At 40.8% G+C, this 20,049-nt stretch overlaps 1 protein-coding gene across 7 annotated transcripts in view; it reads right to left on the reverse strand.

The window, feature by feature from the left end:
- The window catches only part of CNOT1 (CCR4-NOT transcription complex subunit 1), a 59,918-nt gene that overhangs the window by 34,863 nt on the left and 5,006 nt on the right, over positions 1–20,049 (reverse strand). For all 7 annotated transcript variants that reach the window (XM_063334121.1, XM_063334117.1, XM_063334116.1 and 4 more), the window contains exons 2-16: positions 18,478–18,754; positions 14,152–14,259; positions 13,374–13,472; positions 12,759–12,827; positions 12,604–12,658; positions 11,961–12,164; positions 10,428–10,596; positions 8,149–8,275; positions 7,742–7,852; positions 6,433–6,603; positions 5,748–5,875; positions 4,499–4,739; positions 2,801–2,920; positions 1,588–1,710; positions 1,200–1,351 (exon numbers count right to left, since the gene is read on the reverse strand). In XM_063334121.1, the coding sequence (XP_063190191.1) occupies positions 1,200–1,351; positions 1,588–1,710; positions 2,801–2,920; positions 4,499–4,739; positions 5,748–5,875; positions 6,433–6,603; positions 7,742–7,852; positions 8,149–8,275; positions 10,428–10,596; positions 11,961–12,164; positions 12,604–12,658; positions 12,759–12,827; positions 13,374–13,472; positions 14,152–14,259; positions 18,478–18,579 (1,979 nt within the window). In that variant the 5' untranslated portion in view covers positions 18,580–18,754. The remainder of the gene's footprint in view (positions 1–1,199; positions 1,352–1,587; positions 1,711–2,800; positions 2,921–4,498; positions 4,740–5,747; positions 5,876–6,432; positions 6,604–7,741; positions 7,853–8,148; positions 8,276–10,427; positions 10,597–11,960; positions 12,165–12,603; positions 12,659–12,758; positions 12,828–13,373; positions 13,473–14,151; positions 14,260–18,477; positions 18,755–20,049) is intronic.

The following is a 20,049-nucleotide window of genomic DNA, read 5'->3' on the forward strand; positions in this document are numbered from 1 at the left end:
ATAAACAATACTGCAACCGCGTTTTGAAATTTAATCACCCAGGTCCCAGTAGAAATCAGGAGACTTCTTTCTCCTAAAAAAGTCTTACAGGTACCTCAAATTCCCTTCCAGTTCAAATACAAATTGTGCCAGCTCTGTGTCGATACTCATTTCTTAGCATCGACACGAGAGCCACAAATCATCCTGGATACCTTTGAAATGTTTCTTTCATCTGTCAAGACAATGCTGGCTATGCCAAGGGACACAACATAAGCCTTAGATCAGGTAACATGCACTCGGGCATGCCAGCCTCTTCTGGTGTTAAAATTTAACTCCCAAACTGGCACTATCTCCAGCTTTCAGTCTCTCTGGCTCACAGGTTGCACTATGCTATGCCCAGTTATCTTTGAAATATTGCTGCAGTTAAGTACCATCTTGATCTGACAGTATTAAGAAGTGACACCACAAATATTTCCCAACAGTCATTTTTACTAAACATTAACACAACATTCAAAAATTGATTTGTCCAATTTCAGTTTCCATTAGTCTTTCTGTAGCCTACCACTCTCTCTAGCAGATCACCACAGCTCTCTAGAACCCACACTTTTTTCTTGTGGACTTTAGCTAAATAATCTGATCTGCAAAAGATCTTAAGATATTTTCCACCCTTTGACTACTGTGACACTGTCTCAAACAAAGACAAAGAAGTTACACATGTCTAGTTTCAGTCTCAATTACATTACAGTCACCACTTACCACTTTTCTCCTACACGTAAGGATTGCATTAGCCCTCTCTGCTGGGCCAGTAACCACACAGGGAAGCACTGGCTTAACACAAACACAAAATCCTTTATGCAGTCACTGTTTTCCAAGATGCTGTCCCATTCTGTAGTTATGGTCTATATTCCTTTTAGTCCAAATTACGGCCCTGTATCTTAGTCATTAACAACCCAGGATCTGGCTAACCAGCCATCCCCTGGTCATGAAGATCATCTCAGCTGTTTGATTATAAAGACAAGAGCACTCTTTCAAGCTCTTGTGATCTAGCCTACAACGGAAGTTTCAGTGCAAAATTAAACATGCTACTGAATCTATCCACACAAGCTTACACACTCTCGTTAACCCCATTCTCCATGTGAAATTCCAAACCAGCTGTGACCGTGTGCCAGCAAACAAGTTGCAAACAGATTACACATTCCGGTAAGCAATATAATCCTTACCCAGCACAAGCCTGCAGACATGCCAACATAGTCGCCAAGGTTTCTGGAGGAAGCTGAGCACTTTTGGGCTGATCTTTTTCTGGAGCAAGGCCACCCAGGATAGATGGACATCTTCTCTTTAAGAAAGTCATACAGGCCTGGATGAAGGGCTCCTGGGGAAAAAAAAAAAAAAGTTATCTTAATCTCCCAAACTGCATCCAAGTCACTATTTCAAACTTGGCAATTGCATCGTGGAAAGAATTGCACTAAGCTATTATAGTTCAGTGAAAACATTGAACTATCAAGACCATGGACACTTTCCACAACTTTAAAGCTACTTATAAAATCGTTAGTGACTTAAGTTAGCCACCAATAGAGTGCAGAAATAAAAAGAAAAATCCTGCTTTACCCCATGCTCCCGAATTTTATCTGTGAGCCATTTGTCAAGTTTGAGGTATTCCCGTCGAGAGGCAAGTGCAGCAAGGTCAATAACAAAGGCAAATGGAGTACCATTTAGCAGCATTGACAAGGCCTAAAGAAAAAAAATCAGAAGACTACTAGTGAAGACACAAGGACACCCTTTCTCCTTTCTTTTCTTTCTAATCCCCATATACTTTTTAGTAAAGAAGTCTTGCTATCACATGCTGCTATGCTTTCTTTGTCAACAAAAAGACTAGTACTATCAGCTTGACTGACTTACAGCTCGCTCGTGAGACAAATAAGCAAGAGCTCTCGTTTGAAAGCATGACCCTACCTTCTTCGAAGCGACCTTGTGCTGACAGTTTTAAGTTCCTCTATATGAAAATCCACCAGCAAGTGGCCGAGAGCTACCAAGTTGATACTGCAACAAAATGAATCAGAAGAGCCTAACATCTCCCTGCAAACAGAGCTCAACCCCTTCAGAGCCACTTTGAATGTATCTGTTCAAAGCATTCGTCTCTGAACACAGTAACTGCAACAACAAAACTGACTTCAAGCAGCAGTTGGTGGGTGCTCTTGCACTTCAAGACACCCAATTATTTTGCATCTAACTTTAGGAAGCAATAAAGGCCTCGAAGAAGCCAGTCACAACTTTCAGTCTCTTTTGTGAACGTATAAAACAACTGAAAAGTAGCAGTATTCTTAAGAAATCCCTGTTTCATTAAGTTTAGCGGTGCCACCTTCACACAAATGTCTGAAGGGTATTTTCTACATTCCCATTTCAATGGTATTCAAGGTTAAAAGAGTCAAAGCTCTTCCTGGATTTACAGTACACTCACAAAGCAAGCAGTTCTATTATACTGCTTCCAAAGTTACTTGTCAGCAAGCCACAATAACCAGCTCTACTGCAAACACCAAGTAAAATGTCTTGGGTTCACAACCAGACAGGCTAGAAAGCATCTGCAGTCAGATACCGCAACTCAGCTGAAAAGCACTTAAAGTCACACAAACATAGGCTGGTTTGTTTAGTTTGTTTGTTTTAAAATGAGGTACAGCAGCAACAACTGAATTCAGACAGGCTTAAACAAAATAATCCTTACTAAATTAGTCACGCCTAAGTTAAGCTTAGCCTTTGTTAAAAGATGAGCAAGTCTGCATAAGACATCAGACAGAAAATAATGGCAGTGCTTTGCAGAACTTACCTTCAAGTCTTGTGCCACATCAAGAATACGTGACAGTTTTGCCTGGTCATACTGCTCCCCTCTCATGTACCATTCTGCCATCGCATGCATGATAAGCTGTCGAATCGAAGGAGACTGACCCTAAGGAGAATTAAATTAGGATTGTACTTCGTGCCTCTAGGAAAAGGACTGACTCTGTGAATGTTAAGTAGGATATTTCACCTCTAAAGCTTAACACACAAACACATTTACTCTTTAGCTTCAGAACTTAGCTTCTGAGTTGGGCTCTTACTGTACAATAATAAACTACTCAGGAGCTACAACTAATGGATGCAGAGGGACTATGAATGTGAAGTATGTACATCCCCATCTCTTTCCTACCCCTGCATGGTTCTAACTCCTCTCAAATGTAGAGAAATTGCTTTCGGAATATGCAAATCATTTACAACATCTTATGCCTGACGTGATGTCCTAAAGTGAGAATTGCAACATTACACCTTAACATGTAAAACAAAGCATGGAGTTCTTTGCTCACACAGGGGCAACTTTAAACTACAACACAATTAAGATTTTGATTGCAACAAGGGTTTTGTTTAAAAGTTCCCTCATCCAGGGAAGTGAAAACGTCCTCAAGTTGCAGATGGCACCATGTCACATGACAGCCATCATTTTGTACTCTATTCTCAAGCCTACCCTGTGGAAAAACTGCGTATTCTGCCATTTCAAGACCTTATGCCAAAAGCACACCACTTCTACCTCACTGCCCCATTCTTCAATTAGAAGACCTTTAACAGGAAAAATATAAAGTGTTCATAGCACTTCGGCTAGCAAATAGCCTTAATTTTGCAGTGAATGCAGACCAAGACCTCAGAAGTCAAGCTTCTTATCATTAACTCTACTTGAACAGGGCAAGATGTTTCCTAATGCAGATTCCCCCCCACGCCAGAGGCTTCCTCTGCCTTAAGCTTCTTCTTATGACTCCTATTTGCTTAGCTACCAATGGACACAATGATGAAGGCCATACCAAGAGACAAATCCATAAAAGCCTATTTGTTTGCCCTTTAAAAGCACAGGATTTGCATATGTAGTTACCCTGTCTCTACAAAGAAGCCCTCCTTGAAGAAGTTCAGCAGCCAGTCCCAAGTTTGCAGAAAACACCCAAGACTCTTAAAACTCATGGTATAAGTAGTTTCTTTATACCTGGAATAGTCTCCACCTTTTAGCAAGTACAATGGAGATTGTTTTTGTTTAAACCTCCTCACCTGTTACTGCTTCAAGTTTCTACACTTTCAATGTGGGAGACTGCGAGTTAGGTGGGGGGGTTGTTGCTGTTTTGGGGTTTTTGTTGGTCTTTTATTTAGAAAAAAATAAAATAGAAAATCAAACTTTGGTTAAAACGGAAAGGAAAAAAAAAATTAAAAAAAAAAATCAAACTTAACTTTGGTCTCTCTACTTTTCCAGGAATATTATCTCAGTGAAGATGATTTCTTAGTTCCAAATAAGTTTCCCCCAAGAAAATCAAATCATGACAGTTTGCTTCAAGACAGGGAGACAACAGCTTGGATTTCTTTGCACAAACCACTGATAATTTACCTCTTGGGTTTCAAATTACCTAGTTCATGAGCCAATACAAGCACTGCTGTTCTAACCGTTCAACCCATTTAACAATCTTTCAGTTACGTGAACAAACTCCAGGCACATTCCAGTGAAAATCCTCACCTGTCCGTGCCATGCGTAGTGCAAAATGATGGCAGAGTTGGGGTGGTTGCCAAGGAAAATTGGCATGAGCGTGGAGATGAGTTCGTGGCGCAAGGTATGCCAGGAAGTGTTGATCTGCAGTAAGGCCAATACCAACATATCTGGGCAATGCTTGATAGGAAAACTGAAGAGCTGCTTAACCTGCTCATACTGTCCCACTTCTGCCAATCGTAACAGAGATTCAATCAAATCCAGGCTCTTCCTAACAAAAGAAAAAAAAAATAGACAAGCCACCCCCAAAAAAGTTACAAAGTGGATTACAGGACCCTGGATTCAAGCATTTTGTAGCAACAGCTGTAAGATGATATGAAGTAACATCCACCGCAAACAACCTGATACTGCAGCTCTTATCACATACAATTAGGCCTACAAGAGCATTCTCAACCATAAAAAACAAACTCCCTTTATTTTGCAAATGAATTTCAGCTTAAGAGCTTCTGATTCTGTTAGGGAAGAGGGAGAATTGAAAGCTGATGTTGAAAAAAATTCAGCTTGAGGCGGGTCACTTGGATAATTTAGCTTGAAAAATATTTCCAGAAATGGAAAACACTTTTTTAATACCTCTGAGTCCCCACCTATGAAACTTAGTGAAAATATTCTACTTGCTTTGTCTGCTTTACAGACAACTAACCAGTGCCACCTTCTCCCACTTCACCCACAATCCCCATCCTCCAATTCCCTTGTTTGGGCCATACAATGGAAACAGAAGCAAATATCTTCACTGAAATCAGCAAAGAAGGAGCGTAAAGGTCAGCTTGGAAAGTCACGCTAGTCAGCTTTATGCACTCATTCAGTGATAACTATATAAATTTACTATTTAAATGCCAGGACTTCTTTCATACAAGTAGAGCAAGTTTCTCTACTGTCATCCTGGGATGGACAGATTTCAATTCATACCTCTTCAATCCCCTCCTCTCAGCTCACAGTATCTGCCAAGATACATTAGCAGAAATTCTCCAGACAGCCAGACGACCCCAGTAAAAGCAAGAACTGGCAGTACATTTTCAGATCTTATAGAAGTACGTAGGAAGTTCTGATAATATGGGAACTTTCACTGATCAAACATGGAAGAAATGCTAACGGCTGATCTACTGGGATGTACACACAGCTACAAATAAATCTGGCTGCATGGAGATAAAGCTGCATTTGACCAGAAAAGTAATCTCACTCTAAATCTAGGTAAGAAAAGCAACTGAGAGAGCAGGTTTACCATGTGGCAATTTCTCGATTGTCATCCTCTGGTGGTGCTTTCAGGATGTCTGTGGCAACAGTATGACAAGGGTAGTCAGCAAAACAGAAGATTTCAGGGCTTATGAGGGAATGTTGAATGAAGGAGAGCTGGAATAGAAGACATCAAAAATACTTTAGAATTTCAGGTTCTTTGCACTTTTATCAACCGCCGTATTTTTGGGAATGATGCAAATCAACAAAGCAGTAGAGATGAGCCAAGATTTATTAACAGTATGTTTTATGCAAGACTGAACCTCACACTTCCCCTCCCAGGACTTCGCAAAGTGACGGATACAGGTGTGCTGAGGGTACTTGTTTGCACAAAGCTGGGTTTTGCTCTAGCCTTTTTGCGTAACCAAGTAAAAACCTCAGAGCACAGCCATGCAGCAACAGTTCTACACTCAGCTGGGTTACACATCAGAACTCTGCTAAAACCGAAGGCGTTATTACATGTACAGCAAGTGACCATCCCCCCCAAACAATATAGACACTGTTCAACGAACAGACTGTACTTCACTAACGGACCCGAGGCCTATACCTTACAGGCCAAATTCTCAAATGTGGCTTGTCTAAAAATTCACATTACCAGTCCACATTTGCCATTCAAGAAATTCAAGAACTTTGCAAATGTTACACAGATACAGCAGAAACACTGCTAAACCTACCTGGCCCTCTGCATGCTTCCACGGTCTGTATATGGCATTCACTGGAAAAACTTCCATGCCCAGCCCCCTCTGGATACCAAACACTACAATATGCAGGCCCTTGCTGTCACGAATCTGAAATCCCGGATGGTCCAATTCATAGGTTACTACTTTGAAGTCCAGGCTAGGATTCTGCAACCAGAAAAACAGAGCAGTCAGCCTTGAAGATTACAACTTTCAATACTCTGTTAAGAGTCCCTCTTCATCAGTATTTTATCCAGTTTAGCATTCACTCGACTTTTGGTTGAAAGCAAGTTTTTTGTTTTAAAAAGAACATGATTTAAATAGTTCTGAGAACTTGACGCATGTTTGGAAGTAGCATGTGAAAATGCACTTCCCCCAGCACTACAGGCAGTAGCTGTCTTTCATTAAAGTATCTTCAAAAAAAAAAATCAACATTCCAAATCCACCCAAACACAGAGCTCCTTTCTTAGCATGCTAACTCATTCCTTTTGTAGGCTTCCAGATGCCCTCCAATAAAAGACAGAAGGGTCTGACCTGCTGGCAAACAGAACTTGCTTTTCTTTTTGAAGAATGCACACTGCAAGTACTTGTAAAGCACCTATTAGATTTTCAGCAATAGTGTGAAACCATAAGCATGAGGGAGCTTGGAGGAACTATGGGGGGAGACAGATGAACGCCAAAGACAAAGCCAGTAATATGTTCCAGGGTTTAGAAAAACAAAACAATGACTCCCGCATAGATTAGAGGGAACATACAGAAGAAAAACCTACCCAATATAAGGTAGGCAAAGGAAATAGTAGTCATGTTTCACTGAGTTAATTAAGCAGCAATTTTTGTAAAGCGGTGGAAAAACTTTCCTATTTCCTACACGTCATTGTACGCAAGCAGCATTTACAGTTTGGGAATGAGCAACTACAATTTTGTTTCATTTTCATCATTAATGCCTACAGTGAGAAGCTTTTCAAAACAAGGTGCCTGATGCACAAAGTTTTCCACTGTCAGAAAGAAGTTCAAACACAAAACCCCTCAGAGAACACATGCTGGAGTACGTGGGATCAGTGTGGAATAAATCTCAAGTTGCATCCAAGTTAGTCATTCAGGCAGCTTTTACTTCTGCCCAATTCCTCAAATTATTCTTTTTCATGAGGAAAAAAGCACCAATCACTTAAGCACAGCAGTGCAATTACATTAGTGAGATTCAACAGCATTCAGGCTACTAGAACCTTAAAAAGCTTTATATTCACACTGAGACATGCCCTTTTTTCAGATATTCCACATAAGAGACCAAGATGCTCACAAAACTTACCAGCTCCTTAAGAACATCAATTAAGACCTCCACATTCCAGGTATGGGCTTGTGCTCCATCACTTTTATCTTTCCCGTCACTCCAAATCCCACTGCCAGGAGCCGAAATAGACTGCAAGTTAAATACACTCAGTCAAATACTAGTTAAAAATAAAGCAGCCTCAAATGCCACTAGCTACAGAACTCCCAGCGCTATGAAGGTAAGCAGAAGTTCAGACCAGTAACGACACCAGCTGCGCACTTCTGAGACTCTTCCATTCAAGAATGTATTATAGACAATTACAGCAGAACAGTTAGAAATGGGTTGAATAATAAAAGCAATTTTTAAGTTAATAGAGGCTGGCATTTTAACTCCTTATTTTCTGCTGAATAAAATATACATAATCCCCACGCCAGTAGTCCACTCACTTGTAATGGAATACCATCCGTCAACCCCGAATGAGTTCGAGCCATCATCCCCAAAACCCTGGCAACCTGGGCAGCTGTGACTTCCCGAACACCAAACTGCACGATTATGTTGCGACATTCTTCGACACTAAGATGCAACAAAACAGAGAGATCTTAAAACAAAAGCAGGTTTCACTGTGGCACAACATAAGACCTAAGCAAGACCTGGGAATACAGTTGGGACCAAAGAGATTGTTGGGAGAAACTAATTGCAGACTGTAAAATATTTACTCCAGTTACGTTAGTCAAATGATCCAACACAAAAAAATCCTAGGACAAGAAGGAAGAGAAATTCAATAGAAAGTCTGTGTAAATATTTCCATTTCTGTGCCTTGTATTCAATGCAAAACTAAGTCTACTTAAGTGAGAGATGTTTCCCAGGCCATTCTCTGTCAAAGTAAAAGCACAGGGTAGGTCTGGCAGTGCTTTCTGTTAAAAGCACTTCCATGTATTGACCTGTGATACCAAGCTTCAAAGACTGAAGTTTTCTGCTAACTAAAAGTGAAACAAAGGCTCTGAGAATGCACGTTTCAAAATGATGTGTGCTGTTCAAAAGGTAAACCGGAAAAGTGTATGTCTTTTAGCCTGATGCAAGCTGTGGCATCTCTGATGAGAGGTCACTAGCAAAAACCTTCAATGAGACAAAAGAGCGAACAACGAGCAAAGGCTTGAGTTCTAATTTTAGAACCGAAGGCCTTTTTTGCAATTTTTGTTTCACTTTTCAAACACTTCATAATTAGACCAACAATTTAAGATTTATACAGCATCAATACAGCTCAGGAAGAAGGTTTTATTAACAGGCCCACATTAACAAAGGAAATAATTTTCAGTTATCTTCCAACACATTTGTATTGTGTGCTTCCGTACTTCACTGTATAAACAGAAACTTAGGTTATTATCTTTGAGATTTGATCACCTCCCCAAAACAGTCTGTCTTTTAAAATACAGACTCATTTACTTCTCTTACCTTATGCTTCTTAAATGAATCTTCCTTTAAAAGAACTGTTTGGTTCATCCTGAGGACTAAGACTAAGTCCCTCTTCAAAACCAGCCACACTTGCAGGCTCCTGGTATCACTACCAGTATTAGAGCACTACACTTAATCCTTAAAAATGACATTCAAAAATTGAGCTGGATTTGTGCAGATAGCAGACAGACAGCAGGAAATGAGCAACCTGGTCTAGTGGGAGGCGTCCCTGTTGGAACTAGATGATCTTTAAGATCCCTCCTAATCCGAACCATTCTAGGATTCTAAATAAGCCTTTAACATACTCAAATTAACTCTTCAATAGACAGCTTGTGTCTAAAATCTAGCTTCTCCTTCCACTTTTCTGGTAGCTATTCCAATTCACCCGTGTATAGAAACAACTAGCCCATGTAATGCAACACTTGCGCTAGGTGCTACAAACAAAGATCTTCAGTCCTGCTGACACCGCTCCTGCAAACTCACACAGCTCTAGGGACGACAGCCCCTTTCACAGGCTCCAGCAAGGCAAGGTAGCAGAGCTGCCCGTCTAACATTTCAGACTGGGGCAGAGAGGAAGAATATGGAACACTAATGAAGATGTCTATGAATATACACACAAACCCAGGGTGAGTTTAAGACAGCTGTATTTTTACCAAAATAAGCCTGAGCAGGCAAAGACAGATGTAGCTGTCAAGATACTTTGCTTTATTGCCACCAGTTCACTATCATAATTAGATTCTACAGCTACAAATAATCTCAATCACACCCTGTACCAATGCTGATCAAAACCCAATACACACAGAAGGCTGCTGCTGGTCAGTTCTCTTGAAGCGAGACAATTAGCTTCAGTTCTTCTGTAATCTATTTCATGAGGACAGTGAGCTGAGGACAAGAGCAAAGCTTTTCCAGGAGATCCTCCTGGATTCCAAAGATCCAGGAGGATTTAGTTGGAATTTATGCCTACCTAGACACTTTGTTTTTACTTAAAAAAAAAAAAGGGTATGGTCAAATTCTTATAAAACCTTTACAAATGTGAATACCTTTACCTAGTGTTTCTCACCATGACAAAATCCCACACAATGTCAACAGACATACTATACACATTAGAAGAAAGTAAAATATAAAAGAAAAATCAAAACAAACAACCTCATAATACTTAATGAGCTTCTAGGTATTTTAGTACTTTAAGTGTTCTTTAAAGAACACTTCTCCCTCAAGAAAGAAGAAATCCACCGCCACCCAAGATGCTTGAAAATTACATTTTCTTACAAACCTTGTACAAAAACCATAGCCAACTTCTTGCATGAAATCTGCCAGAGAACTCTCCATCATGGTTTTGGCTATCCCTCCAGAATCAGGCAGGATCCTGTCCATTAGAATGTCCCGTTTTTCAGGGTATAGAAGTGGTGCAAGCACCACAGGGCAACGCTCCTGGGGAAAATCTAGAGGCAAGAGTAACAAAAAAAAAAAAAAGGCATCGAAACCCCCAGAATACCAGTTGCATGCAAACGACTACTGTGCTAGAGTTTTCCTACTGCTGCAGGGCACTTGTGCAGCATTCCCTCCATCCCACCTCCCAGTTCTTTACTGGCACTTGGATATTCCTTGAGAACAGGAATGTAGAACAGAGTGGGTTCATACAGGTTTACTGCGGCTGCGCTGGTGGTAAGTTTAGAACTAGACTGTCACTAACAGCAGTCATGCAAAAAACGCACAGAGCAGGAAACAATACAGCAGCGCAGCAAAAGCCTCTCCTCCAAATCAGGAAGTATTAGGAAACAAAGGATCTGCTACTGAGTGTAGGAAACCTAGCAAATCTAAACCACGCACTTGGCATGGAAAGGGAGACTACTCCCTTCTTCCTTCCAGGAAAGCAAAGTTTAAGAGAGACACAGTAACAAGAGGATCACATGTGTGGGTGTGAGTTTTGCTCAGCAGCAAAGGCACCTTATGGGTGGGCCTTCCTGAGACAGCGTTATCTTTAAGGTGATGCAGAATGTCTCTGTACCCTTTAGGGCCATTCAGAGAAGAGCTCCCAATCTCCCAAAGCAAAGCAAGGGGAATTACAGAAGCTGAAACATTAATACTCATTAAAGCAAGCGTGACCTAAGAAGTTACACTTAAACAAATAGAACAAATATTTTGCTCTTGTACAAAGGGTGCCTTCCTCTAGGTCTGTGCAGAACCCAGGAGTGAGTAGAGTTAAATTCAGTTAGCTTCTCCAGTCCAAATCCTCCTTATTCTGATGGATTTACAGTAAACACTGTTGTTTCAGAAAGGAAAAGATTACCACATTGATAACGTCCCCTGTCTTCACACAAGGACCATGGTAGCTTCCAGGAAACGAACCAGAATTTTATTCAAAAGCACTTCCCTCACTGTGATAGAGTTCCCTCATAGATCTGCACCCAATGAAAACAACCTAGTGCTTAAAACCCACCTATTTGAAATGGTCACGCGTGTTCCTTACACCGTAAGGATTCAAGTTTTTCAACTACAGCGCTCTGAGTTGCTTTAGTTAAATCCCCAAATACCAACCCACACCAGCAAGGAAACACAGACTTGAATATCCCCCACTTAACACGTATTTATCACAACGTACTTTTCAAAAAACCAAACGTGAGACCATGTTACTGCTCACTGAAGCACAGTATATCATGGCCAGATGCCAGAACAGCGTATCTGTCAGTTTAGAGTTACTTAGTTCTATGTCCCCACCATTTCAGTCTGCACTGACACTAAGATACAAAAAACCCATTTCGAAGTTTGTGTTTAGTCAAGGCTTCCTGACCACCACCACACTTACCTCTACGTAATGTTTTGAGGAAAGCGTCGATCTGTTCCTGTCCTACCCCAAAGGCTCCCTTCTGCCCAAAAAGGAGATGGGAGAGGAGAAGGTGCAGGACCTCTATTGCAATATCTTGGAAGCCACCTTCTTGATTTCCACTGACGTCCGCGTCAATGTAAGAACGCAAAAGATCCGGGAGTTTCTGTTTGATAAACTGGGCAGCTTTTGAAAACAAAAAGAGTCTAGAGTCAAAACCTACAATTTCTTCTTAATATAAAGACTCTTTTTAGCTAGGTACCATTCTCTTAATCTGAGTTTGTTTACCACAAGCCACAACAGTTCAGATTTAAAATAGAAGACTCGGAATCCATACCTCGGAACCCAAATATTAACAAACAACTAAAAGGTAAGATATCACAGTACCTCAATTCATTCATTATCTAGCAAGTCATTCACGGGAGGGACTTCCAACTTCATATAAGACAATACTACTGCTATCTATTGCTCCTCTCAAAATGGTGTTAAGACTTCAATAGCGCTACTGATTGCAAGGTCTTGCATTACTCGGGTCACACAGGCACACATCTACCCCTTTAGAAAGCCCACAGCTTAAAAATAAAAAAAGGCATCCCTGCTGCAGTACTTTGGAAGCTTCACTTACCAAAACCTCGTAGATCTGAGCTGAAAGAGTTCAGTAAAGCGAGACCAAAAATCACCTAAAAACCAGAACAAACATCAAAGTAAGGGGACATCATCCTTTCTAACAAGCTTAGTCAAAGCAACATTAAAATATTTTTTAAATACATGTTCACCTACCTCTTGAACTTTACTTAATTTGATGACTTTACTCAATTGGGCAAATAAATGGGGTGAAGGCTTTAGACTCTGAAAAAGGTAAGAAGAGTTAAATGGAAGCTGTTATATGATTAGTCTCATTCGGAATGTGTCAGGCTACCTAGAGTCCTTTTGCAGGTCTGGAATATTAGTAACTATTCTGCTGTAGGTTAACACAAAACTTATATGGCTAAACAAAGCATCTTTGGAACTGTTTTTATATACATCTAGACTAAAAGTTTCTTCTGCATATCTCACACTTTCACTATTAAACCCCCATCACGGCTTTCATATTGAAAGAAACAGGAGCATTGATGATTTATTTTGGTTCTGGCTGCCATGAACAAGCCATAAAGTATTAACGTTAGATTAAGCTTTAAAATTAGTCTGCAGTCATTCTGAGTGATTGAATAACTTGCTCAGTTTAACAGAAAACCCCCCGACTTCTGGGCAAGCTCAATTTTTGACAACTTTAGTACAACCAGTCTCAGCCATTAAAAAACCCCAGGAAAAACCCAAGGGAAAAGCAGCTGGTTTCCTACAGACCAATTCACTGCCGTTTCTGACACAGGGATCCCCTTCAAGGAGCAAACAAACCTTCTGATAGTGCAAGGGATTGTCAATGGCGTAGGACAGCGTCGAGATAAAGTTTGGTTTTGTAATGAGCGACGCACACTCCTGGATCAGAAATTGAGTCTGAAAAGAACAAGATAACTTGAACATTTGTTTTGTAACAGGACAACAAAACAGAACTACTACTGTTCACTGTGTGCAGTAAAACTAAACAAAGATTCTAAGTGCCCAAATTCTCATTAACTAGTTTCTTTTCATTCAAGTTTCCTTCAGGTTTAGTTTGTTTTTTCTTTTAAGGCTGAGAAAGGGATCAAACATTCTCCATCATGTGTGCAATGTTTCATTTTCTGTAAGCAACCACACACCCTGCAATAGACATTTTAAGAATATTTGATTCCCATTTATGAGCTAAAAAGCCTTGTGTCAAATTGCTCAAGGATGACAAAACACTTCTGAGAACAGACATAGCCAGCACCAGAAGTGCCAGTTGGTGGATGTGGACAAAGTTTTAGAAGACAAAGAAAGGCTTTCAAAAAGCACTGCATGTGGTAGAAAGAGCAATTGTACTGAAGCTATCTGTTTTTCCAGATCAACGGATTGTAAGAGTCAGATAGCAACAATTTGTTGTCTTCTGACTTGAGGACTGGCAAAAGGCGCTTCCAATTGAAAGGCCGTACACGAGAAAAGAAGTTTGCTTGAAGCTACTACCTCTAACTTGCCTTTGTGCTTAAAATGGATCAAATGCTATTGCAGATTTTTAACAATCAAATCTATTAGGCGTATGCCTCAGTGCAAACTGTACCTGATGAAAATCTTTGCCACTGCTTTTACCATCGCCACTGAAATCCACGTGCGAGAATAGACAGCGTAGTAAATGCCTGTCTGCCTCGGGACCGTGCCTATTCACAATCTGGAAAAAAAAATAATAATCCAAAACACAACTTGGTAGCATACAGTCATTACAGAGCAAGATCCGGGTCTAGTATTGTGGATACAGCAGTACTTCTAGTGGTTAAGTCATCTACGGTTTTAACAAAACTGCCAAGAATGTTCCCTTTTAATCAGTAACCTAGAAACGAAGTCATTAACCCTATTTGCAAATGAAAAATATAAACTAAGAGATAACAAATCTAGACACGAGTCACTGAGACAGAAGTCATGCATTTCATGGGTAGTATTCTTAAAAAGCTAAGTGAAAAGGGGTTTTCAAGTCACCTAGAGGATGATTTCAAACTTCTCTGCCACCAAAGCAGCCCAGAATCCACAGAGTGTCACAGCCTCACTTTTCCCCACCTCTTCCCACAGCTACAGTGCCTAACTCCGCAGGAGTAGAGCCTTGGGACAGCCTGCACCTCTGGGCTATGCCTGTGTAGCAGGAATTTATCCCAGAGACAAGCCATCATACAGCACCTTCACTGACCTCGCAGGCAGCTTCTGGTCACGACTGACTTGACTGCCATTACTCCAGGGCCTTTTAAGACATAAGGGAATACTATACAGGAAGTGTTTCCTGCCATCTAAAGAAAAAGTTCATCTCAAACTTGCTCATTAGCAAGCTTTAAAAATCAAATACCATGCGCTGAACACCTGCAGCTGAAACCTTTTACCAAGTCTTTCCCATCATTAGAGCTCATTCAACTGAATTCTATACCTCAGTCATAAATAGGTGATCTGCATTTGTCAATTCGCAACACCTATCACTCATTACTAAATCTTCACAACAATATCAGTTTTGTTAGCATCCCATATCATTGCCTTAAGTTTAACTCTTGGCTAGAGACCAGCTCATCAGCTTGTTGTTTGAAGTATACCTTCAGGTTGTTTCAGTGCTTATTCATTCCTTTAAACCTCATCTAACTGGACAGCATTACTTGTTTTTAATAAAATCCATACTGGCAGAAATTTAAGTAATTTAATCACCAGTAGCTTGCTTCTTTTGTCCAAACAGTAGCAGCTAACATCAAATCCAACCTTCATCTGTTGGCAAAATTTTTGCCATTGTTTCCCCCTTTCTAGCTGCAGGACAGACAAAATGTGTGCCAGTAAAACCAGCAGCTCTGCCTATGCTCTGACTGCCTCCACCAAGCCCACCACTTCACCCTGTCAAAAATATCCTTGTTTCCCAGTAGCTTTTTGGTGCAAAAAGACAAACAGCATTGCTTTAGGCTACATCCGCTCCGGCTCTGCAGTTTCTGATTGTTCTCATCACAATTCTTCTACCGTTATCTGACACTATGCTTCCCCTTTCCCTCACAGCCTGCTTATTCCAGCAGCTGCCAAGTTTTGTTCTGCTGGAAACAAACATCCGAGATGGATATAGCTCCGCTTCTTGACCAGAGGCTACAACATACGTGCTCATGGTGTGTCAGTCCAGAGTAAAAAGCCCACTCCAGTTATGCTGACAGCGCTGTCTTCGACAGCAGCCATCCCCCATGATTAGGTAGGAAGATGCTCAGATTGGTGCAAAAGGCAGCAAAATGGAATTGACAGCAAGTTCGACTAGTTAGCTCAGGCTTCAGAAAACAGGCAATTTGTTTAGGCAATCCCAATTAAATACGTAGATTTAGATGTGCTAACAACACTGGCATGAAGCTGGATCAGTCTCCTAGGGAGCTATCTGGTGCTATGACAAAGATGAATTCATCAAAGCAGATGGATGCAGGAGAAAACTGTACGCACTAAAGCCATCAACACAACTTTTCTGCATCAGAATTAGATTGCTTCCTTGCATAACAGCAACTTCACAAAGTTAATAATTTGAAAATTTAACATATGGGGAGGAGGGGAAGAGAAAGCTAGAAATGCAGTGTAGCACCTTTCAACTTGTAACTATATTCACCTAAAAGCTTTTCCAGGGAAAAGGGAATGAGAATTGCTAGTTTTCCTGTAGGAAGAGCTGAAAGAAACCCTTGTTCTGGCAGCCTTCATACACATTTACAAGACAGCTTATCCAATCATAAAATAATCTGTAAAGACTGACTTTTTTTTTTTTTTTTAACCATGAGGGTGACCAAGCACTGGCACAGGCTGCCCAGAGAGGTGGTGGAGTCTCCATCCCTGGAGGTACTCAACAGCTATCTGGACATATTCCTGGGCAACCAGCTCTGGGTGACCCTGTTTGAGCAGGAGGTCAGACCAGATGACCTCCAGAGGTCCCTCCCAACCTCAACCAGTCTGTGATTCAGGATAAAATTTGAGCCACCCATATTTGGATTTATCATACAGAGACCAGTTGGGTATTTCAAAAATAACTCTGCTTTTCTAGATCCAGAAAGTTTTGCTTTCCTAGACGAATCTGTCTGCAAAGCCCTTCCTCCTCTCCCACCAGGCTCTCCTTACAACTAATTCAGGAAAAGGAGAACAAAAAAACTCCCTTCAGAGGAAGCCATTCTTTAGAATTTGTCTCTCTAACAAATGCATAAAAGGGTTTTTTTAACATGCATTCTATTTTTTAAAGCAGCCTTAAAGCATCACCTATGTCAAACGACTACTGAAAGCATGTTTAAGGAGAAATTAGTTCCTCAGGCTTTGGCACTGTTACGCTTGCGAGTGATATATTTAAATGCAAGTGTCATTTTGGTCAGTTGTGACAAGAACAGCTCCAACTATGGTTTTCCACATACTCTGTACGTTTAGATCTAAGCTTTGTAAATTGAGTGAATTATGACAAAATTTTACACTAAGCAGTGTACTGTGAGACAAAGAGAGTTAAAGCATGTACATACAATCTCTTCAACTATCTAAGGAAAAATTGTACTAGCAACAACAAAAGTAAAGTCATACCAGGAAATTAAAAAAAGACAAGGGATCATGTAGATTTTAGGAATTTAATCTTGAAATCCTAGATCTATCTTATAACCAAACATACACAAAAGAGCCACTACCACAGACCAGTTTCCAGTCTCTCAACACAGTGAGTCCAAGAGGCCTGTCGTGAAGGGTAAGGAACAATCTGTCCCCTTTTGAGATATCTATATCCCAACTGAATGGCACATCAACCCTATCTTCTCCCAAATCAAAGAAACACTTATTATCCTTTACGTAAGTGTTCATGACAGATCTGCAAGTCATACCTCAGTTACACCTTCCTGCACAAATTATCTGTTGAAACCAACACTGACTGAAAGGACAGCATGATCTCAGAGGAGCCCCCTGCAAGTACTGAACTTGCAAAAATGTGGAAACTTTACAAAAGTTACAAGAGATGCTTTCTGTCTCCATGGCTTATGAGATCACTTTAAGCAGAGAATACTGCTGAAATCACCCCCTCTCACCTCAAGATAAGCAATGAATGCACTTTTAAAGTCAGCTGTTACCAGAAACTCATTGTGCTTAAGCCCTCTGGCCTCCTGACCTGATTCAAATCACCACAGGACTGCACTAGTGTAAGTTAAAAAAAAAAGCTTAACCAGCCCAGCTGTCTGCTGGGAACTGAACTAAACCAGTTTCTAAAACTGGCTCAGTAACATTCACTTCCTCCTAAGCACCCCTCCGCAGATAATGCTTTTCAGTCCATCCTGCTTGTCAGAGCTATTTTTGAAAGGGTCAGTTAAACCAGAATTCTTGCCCAGATGTTAGATATTTGGGTTTCAATCTGCAGTTAACTCTGCCTGCCTTCTGAAAATATAGGGCCAACTCAGCTTGGCTTTACCACCAAGCAACACTTCTTCCAATGACGAGGAGCAAAAGTCTTCCATCTGAGGTAAGTGAAAGCATTCAGATGTAAGTAACCTCGTACTCGTGCTTTCAGTGCAACAACTCTGGACATTAAATGCATACATTTTCCTCCCTCTCCCAATCGGTGTTCTATGGAACGTCCAAAAGTTGAAACACTTAACCTGAAGGAGTTAGGAGAGCTTTGCATACCACACTCCAAGAGCAGCAGTTAATCCTAATATTGAACTACAGAATATTGTAGCTCTGAGCTGCTGTATTCCATCACCTGGCAGAGGAAACCAACAGGAATATCAGAGACCCGAGCTGCGATTCTCAACCCTGCAGAAAACAGCACACAGTCACACACACGAGAGCACCGCAGGGTACAATTCAGACGGGAAGAGAAACTCCATTTGACACTCCCATTTTTTCCTTTCCAAAATTTCTTTTGTGGCATCCTTGCTTTACTTACGTGCTGTATTTCCTGCTGGCTGGCTCGGTAGTTTTTCTTGGTTAAATTGTCCACCAGGTAGCTGATTTGAGACAAGGCCAGCGAGAGCGAGTCAAGATTCATTGCTGGTTGGGGCGGAAGCAGGCGGCCGAGCCCGGCGCAAAATCACCATTATTCCCCTTTAGTCACCTCAGAGACAGGTTAATTTTTTTTCCCCCAATTAGCCTGTATCTGGTTCTGTGTTACTTTCTTCAGCTCTTCTTTCTCAGTTGTCTTCCTCTGTTCTGAAACATGGCACCTGAAAGACAGAATTACACTAGATTTCAGTTTGGTAGCAACTTTACAGCTACATTCCAGGCACTGTTTTAACTTGCTATGGATCACTACCTGTTAATTTAAATTAAGGTTTTTGGATTTGGTATTTTCTTTTCATTTTAAAAACATATTTAAGCTGTTCACATGGTGTTAAAAACAGTTATTAGTTTCTCTGTATTTACCTTCTGCTTCCACCAGAACACCACAGGGTAGGAAGTTTAAATCATAGAAGAATTCAGCATTATGCCTTGGAGCTCTTTCTTTTATATTTTTGCTTACAAGCTAGCTTGGCAAGCAAGAAAAATAAAACATAACAAAGAAATTGCTAATACAGACATGTTTGATAGCTTAACTTACATAAACCATTTGATATCACTACGTCCACAAGGAAAAAGTAGTACTTCCAAGTTTTAACAACACAAGCTTAGTTGTTTTCACACTACTTGACCACATTTATTCATTTCTGCATTTTGCCAGTCTGCAAGAGCTAGCAAACAGCTCAGTCTGAAGAATGACTACCCTTTCAGCACTGTGAGAAAGAAGAAAACGAGACGCATAATGAATTAGATACCACTCTGCAACAATCAAGAGGTCAGAATCATTCAAAGCATCCACCACAAGTTGGTTAAAAAACACTTTTTTTTTAATCATCTCTGCAATATTTTGCCTCACTACCATGAAAGTATACGTACTCAACCGTATGCATCAAAACAAGCAATTGTGAATGAGCAACACACACAAAGAACTGCAATAAACGAACCCTAACATTTGGCTTATACTGAAACAGCTTTCTGGTGAGCTACAACAGCAGAGCTTGCCAGCTTAATAAATTTCTATGACAACACAAAATTTGGCACTTGACATCTCGTCTGTTAAATTACAGATTGCCAATGTGATGAAACTGCATCCCAAAGCAAGTCCTGCGTAACCAGCAGTCTGTGGAGTCTCAGAGGAAGCCGTAAGCTGCTCCGAGAAGCAGCACTGTAATTTATCAGAGGTGGAATCGAGCTGGAGAGTCACTGTTTTAAAGCCCTACTTGATCAAAACACAAAGGTCACTAGGCTTCATGCCAAGAGTCTGAAGATGCCTTTTTCAAAATAAAAAACTATTGCTTTACTGTCTTGGCTATGGCCAAAACCACCAGTAGGCGATTTCTGCTCCATCATTGAGATGGACGGCCCAGGTGATGTGTTAACTTGGCACGCGGAATGCTTAGGGCAAACCAGTTCCTCCAGCAGCCCCTGCAGCAGCACAGCTGGACACGCTGACCATCCTCCT

This window comes from Chroicocephalus ridibundus, chromosome 4 (assembly GCF_963924245.1).
Source record: "Chroicocephalus ridibundus chromosome 4, bChrRid1.1, whole genome shotgun sequence".
Taxonomy (NCBI): Eukaryota; Metazoa; Chordata; class Aves; order Charadriiformes; family Laridae; genus Chroicocephalus; species Chroicocephalus ridibundus.